Genomic DNA, 6,000 nt, shown 5'->3' on the forward strand with positions numbered 1-6,000 from the left:
GCCTGCGTTTTCTTCCCCAACCCCCTCTTCCTCTTTATGTTTTGTTTACTCCCCGTGAAGCAGCCTAGCTCCCCCTTTCCTTCCCTCCTCTGCATAGATCCACTCTGACCTGGCAGCAATATGTGTCCCTGCATCCTACTGCTGTGTTTATCATCCCTGCATTTGCCTCCATTATTTTCAGAGACAGAGTGTTTGGCTTGGAGAGGCATGCGAAAACAGTAATGTCTAGGACGCCCCCCCAGCTATAGCCCCAGATGGAGCACATATCGTTCCCACAGCCCCAAAGGAATGCCACAAGTACGACATTAGGGAGATTCAGTTACAAAAATGTGTTTGGCAAAGCGGTTACAAGTAGAAACCAAATTTATCAGGTAGAACAATGCACATGCAGCAGAGCGAAGAAGGGGTCAGGATCATTGAGGCAAACTGGTGGATGTAGGGAAAGTCTTAAGAATAACAAACATCAACAATGAATAAAGTTCAAAAACAATAGCAGGGATATCACAACCTTCCTCCCTTCTCTCTATCTCTCTATCTCCTCTTTCCCCTCTTTCTCTATAAAAAAACGATCTCCAATATATCCTACACCTGTATGCACAATGTCATGTACAATGTCTGCTTCAATAAAAACAAATTGCAAACAAAAAAAAAAGAATAACAAACATTTCAGGCAATGCAGGAAATACCTCTGCAGCAGCCTTGGAACTTTCCCCAAAAAACTACTCAGAGACTAAGGACAACAAAGGCTCAAGACACAGCCAGACCTCCACTTGCAATTAGAAATCAATTACCTCTTAACTTCCTGTTCTTGGAGCGGGTGACACAATAGTTCATCTATGGTCAAAGTTTTACAGGTGGGGGTAGGATGTACAGAGAGGTGAGAATGGGTGCTGTGACTTAAAAGGGAGAATTTCCAGTTTTCTTAAGAGACTCTCAAAGCAAAAGCAATAAATTTAGTCATTGCACAAAGACTCCAACCAGTGTGCCCCATGCTAAGAAATGGTTTAATACTGGGCAATTGTTTTGAACTTTCCAAATGACATCAGTTCATTGAATCGGAATAACTATATCTTAATCTACCAAAGACACATCATCCTCTGCACATTTGTGTTTTGTTTGTCATCTGGATGTGATTTTTTGTCTGCGCAGTTTTACATGCAATGCTGGTGGTTTGGACTTTCCCACAAGTGAAGAAAAGTTGGGCTAGCAATGGACATTTGATGCTCTCAAGAATAACTACTGCAACATTTTCAAATTGTTTTTCAAAAAGTTTTGAAAGTCTGACATCTTTTTCAGAGGTCCTTGCTTTTAAACGCATTTCCACCCACAAGGTTTGAGTACTAAATAAAGGTGTAATTGTTAGCTGCATGGGTTTGTTGGCTTTTAAACAATCTGGTAATTCACTGTAAAGAAATGCTACTCTGACTTGTTTGGAGGTGCATTTCTGTGTTTATTTGTCAACCATTTACCGCATAGAAGAAGAAGTGTGGAAAAAATGGGTATTAGATCACTGTAGGAGACTTAAATATATAAACATTTCTTGAAGAGGGGGGGCACTTTTCTTTACAAGATCTGCATCAATGCTTTTTAACTTTAATTGCCGCAACTGAATTCAATTTAAGTAACAAATATGGCACTTTGCTCATCTCAGCATTTTTTCACAGCATGGCAATGGCATAATTATGCTCAGGGTACAGGCTGGTCTCCTATTATGTCTTTTAAATGAGCACAGGCTTGAGCAGGCAAATATATACCTGGTGTTTTCTTTTATCACAAGTTACGACAGTTAAAATACCGAGCAAATGCAGGAAACAATAGCAACTTCACTTTAAGGCTTCTAAACATTTGTTCCTTGTGGAATTTTTTCACATTGGAGCTAATTTTTCACACAAGGGGAAGTTACTGAAATTTTGTCTGGCTGACGATGACTCCGATTGATGAGTAATACAAAAAATATGCATACTTTTTAAACTCCAAATTTGTTGATACTTCAATGTAAATATAATTTTTTTCTTTATTGTACAAATGTATGCTGCCCAGGTTTAGGGGTTTTATGTTCAAGTTCCTTACTAGAGAATACTGAAACACAAGCAACAACAAGCTTAAATGTTGAAGTTGAAGTTTAAGTAAGCGAAGTAGAGGCCTATTGGTGTGAATAAAACATATAAGAAGACATATACATTGCATTCAGATTCTAATAATAGACACGTTGAATGTACACAAAAGCTTACTTACTTTCTTATTACTTATTCTGCAAGAGATATCGATTACATTAAACCAGAATGTTAAACTCATCTTCAACTCAGCAACATAGGGAGATAAAAGCCCAGACAATGAAACCTCGCTCAACTAAGGATGTTGCAACTGCGGTCTTACCCAGGTGGAGGGTTAAGTTGACAGAATTTGGATGTTGAACACCATAAAACATGGACTGGCTCTGCCACCACGTGGGTTCCTCATTTGTGTGGAAGTCTGTCAGCAGGGTGGCGTTGTGGCTGAGGTCTGGGTCTGATCTGTCACAATAGTGGCATGACCGCGTCGAGCCAGTCTGCATACAGTAGTCTTCACGCGGGGAACCACACGCATTCGATGCCAAGACAGTCCGACTGAAGGCAGCGTTCTCGAACTTGGGCATGCACCGGCTTGAGGCACCCTCCTCGTCATAGCAGGCGTCCATAGCTGCCTGGACAAGAGGATGATAGCGCAGATGAAGGAAGACTAGAAGTGTCAGAAGAGGGCTCACTGCCAGAGATGTATCCATGTCTAAAGTCTCTTACAATCACATCCACATATGAACACACACTTTCATAACCATGGACTTTTATGCAAAGGCAAAAACTCCTGAAATTCCTGATGCGAGAGATGTAATCCAAGAAAAGTCCACTCCAGTCTGAGAGCTTTTGTTTCCCTGACTGTCTTCGCCCCTTTCTTCAGTCTCCAACATGTGTTCTCCCTCTGTGGAATGGAATGAAGTTTGCGCCGGAACCCCTCTCATCAGGAATAACATGAGACAGACAGAGGAGGGACATGGGTGGGGGCAGCAGATTTGGGTGAGAAGAGGAAGCAGGCCATGAAACTCCTCCAGAAACTCCTCCACCTGCTGGAAAGAAAGATAGGATAAGATAATCCTTTATTTGTCCCACAACGGGGAAATTCACATTGTCACAGCAGCAAAGTGGATAGTGCAAAACAATAAAGAGCATTAAAATAAAATCAGAGCCTAACAAAAGTAAAGAGCTTAACAGAAGTACAAAAAATACAACTAAGTAAAACAATTGCAAATCGATGAATATGTAACATATTGCACATCTGGGATATTGCACAGTGCGATCATTAGACCGGGTTTACTGGGAGAGGTGCTGATTGAATAGTCTGACTGCTTAAAGAAGGAAAGACCTGCAGGTATCTCTCCGTGAGACATCGTGGGTGAAGCAGCCTGTCACTGAACAAGCTGCAAAGAGGTGTTTGAGAATCCTGTAAGGCACAGGTGTCAAACTCAAGGCCGATTTGGCACACCATGTCATTTTATTTGGCCCACGGGAGGAAAATAAACGTCTATGCCACTTTTAAGCGTACATTGTCCATAAACTACATTTCCCACAAGTGTCGATTTTGTGATCTGCGAAGTGTCGGCATCCCGCCATTAAAATGCTGCATGTGTGTTCTGGAAATGTCTTTGAACATTTTGCCTTTTACTTCGCTTATTTATTATAATTTATCTTCAATTTCTCTCCATATAGCAAGCACATTATTTGTTATTATTATTTCTCTCCTGTATTGTTGTCAGTGAAAGCAAATTGTAACTGTCCAGCAAAGTTAAACTCTCTGTTCTCCTGAGACTTTTTTTGGAGTTATCCACGGATAGTGCGTCAGTTCAGTTGACATTACTACACAGATGTGGAAATGTATGTACATTTGTAATAATTTCTAGATCTTGACAAGTTGTTTTATATATATGCTGTTTTGTTATTATTGTTTATTGTTGAAATTGTACTTGTTTTACTTGAGAAATTTCAGGTTGTTCATAATATGTTTTGTAAAAAGATAGTTAAATAAAAGTAAACATTTGCAATATCAACTTGTACCTCTTTGCACCAAAACAAAGGGGAAACTTGGAGTTGTCCATTTATAGGTTATTATGCTATGATTTTACTAATCCGGCCCACTTGAGTTTAAATTGGGCTGAATCTGGCCCCGAACGAGTTTTGACACCCCTGCTGTAAGGGATGGGACAGGTTGTCCAACAAAGATGACAACTTGGCCATCATACTGCTGTCCCCCACCATCTCCACAGAGTCCAGAGGGCAGCCCAGGACAGAGCTGGCCTTCTTCACCAGCTTGTTCAGTCTCTTCCTGTCAGTGGCTGAGATGCCACTGCTCCAGCAAACTGTTCAATAAAAGATGGCTGATGCCATCACAGAGTCAAAGAAGGGCTTCAGGAGAGCCTGCATAGAAAGTCTCCTGGGTAGAAAGAGTCTGCTCTGTCCTTTCTTGTAGAGAGCAGTGCAATTGTCCGACCAGTCTAGTTTGTTGTTCAGATGAGCACCCAGGTACTTGTAAGATTTTTTCAATGTCCGTTCCCTGGATGTTCACCGGCGTGGGAGGAGAATGCTTTCGCCTCCAGAAGTCCACCACCAGCTCCTTAGTCTTCCCCACATTGAGCTGGAGATGGTTTCTCTGGCACCAGACTGCAAAATCCTGCGTCAGTTCCCTGTACTCCGTATCGTCCCCATCTGCGATGAGGTCGACGATGGAAGAGTCGTCAGAGAACTTCTGCAGGTGGCAATTTGCTGACATGTGGGTGAAACAAGCACCACACAACTATTAGCTTTAGATGAGGGTAACAGGGACATATTTGACCAATAAAACCACCCTGTAACATTTTGAATAATGCTGCAGTGAGGTCTTTACACCTTTGGGTATTGTGGTAGTGTGTGACTACCATGGCACATGAATTCACCACTTATGGGAAAAAGCAATATCATCGTTATGATGATAAATGTGCCAGGCAGTTGGCCCCACAGCAGGCTGTTGGGGATAAATGCTGACTGTAGTGCTTTATTGTATAAGGCTAGAGGTGCCAATAATACCTGGAAAATTCCTTCAGCAGGCACAGGGCATCTCCATAAAGGGATGGAAATTGTGTTCGGGGAGTGTTTTGACCTAAAGGGACCATTTATTTACTAAAAAGGGAGGCACAAAAGAACTCCCAGGCAAAAATCGCTTAGCTGGACAAGGTCTGCCATTATTTAAAGTGAGATTCAGTGCTCATTCTAACAGGGATTTTTGTTTTGGTTTTAGTCAATCATAGTATTTACTCGAATTTTACTCCGATTTGAGTCATATCATAATGCCTCCCTTTCAGTTTAAATTTCATTGTTTAAATTGAGCCACCCCTTATAAACTACATTTTTAAATGTTACTCATACTTTTAACAGTAACATCATTCTTCTGACATTTCCGTATCAGATTATTTGTTGGCATTGTTGACAGCACTTGACACCTTGCCTCCTCTCTCTGCGTGGTGCGTTGCGTCTTTCGGCGGCGGTTGTAGGAGACGCTGCACCCCAACATCGTCCCTTCTTTTCCTCAACAACAGCTGTGACATGCCAGGAGTGATAGTTGAGCCAGCCTTTACTAAGACGTGGACATTTTGCACTTGAAAACTCTTGTTAACACGCCGCTAACTTTGTCCAGTAGGAGCTTTTGGGCAGGGCTTGACGTTTTACTGGACTACAGCTCATTTCCTTTCGCCCAAATAATTAATTTTGTTACATTTTCATCTAAGGGGCTTTTTTTGTTATTTTAGTTATTTCAGTTTCCATAGTGGAAATGGAGATTTGGTCCCGATTTTTTTTTGTTACATCACATCATCCTCATTCTGCTCTTTAAATTAACAATAAAACTTTAACAAGTATGCACAGTCCTATATTTATAGATATTGACATTTTATGCAGTATGTTGCTAATTTAAACGTTTCTCAATGATGGGTGTTAAATG

At 41.1% G+C, this 6,000-nt stretch overlaps 1 protein-coding gene across 2 annotated transcripts in view; it reads right to left on the reverse strand.

The window, feature by feature from the left end:
- Positions 1-2,997, reverse strand: part of lamc3 (laminin, gamma 3) — an 87,238-nt gene extending 84,241 nt beyond the window's left edge. For both annotated transcript variants that reach the window (XM_076158713.1, XM_076158712.1), the window contains exon 1: positions 2,377-2,997. In XM_076158713.1, coding sequence (XP_076014828.1) covers positions 2,377-2,761 — 385 coding nt within the window. In that variant the 5' untranslated portion in view covers positions 2,762-2,997. The remainder of the gene's footprint in view (positions 1-2,376) is intronic.
- Between the last annotated feature and the right edge of the window lie 3,003 nt (positions 2,998-6,000).

Source organism: Genypterus blacodes, unplaced genomic scaffold, assembly GCF_046128005.1.
Source record: "Genypterus blacodes isolate CSIRO-AG114 ecotype Tasmania unplaced genomic scaffold, CSIRO-AGI_Gbla_v1 ptg000085l_1, whole genome shotgun sequence".
NCBI lineage: Eukaryota > Metazoa > Chordata > Actinopteri > Ophidiiformes > Ophidiidae > Genypterus > Genypterus blacodes.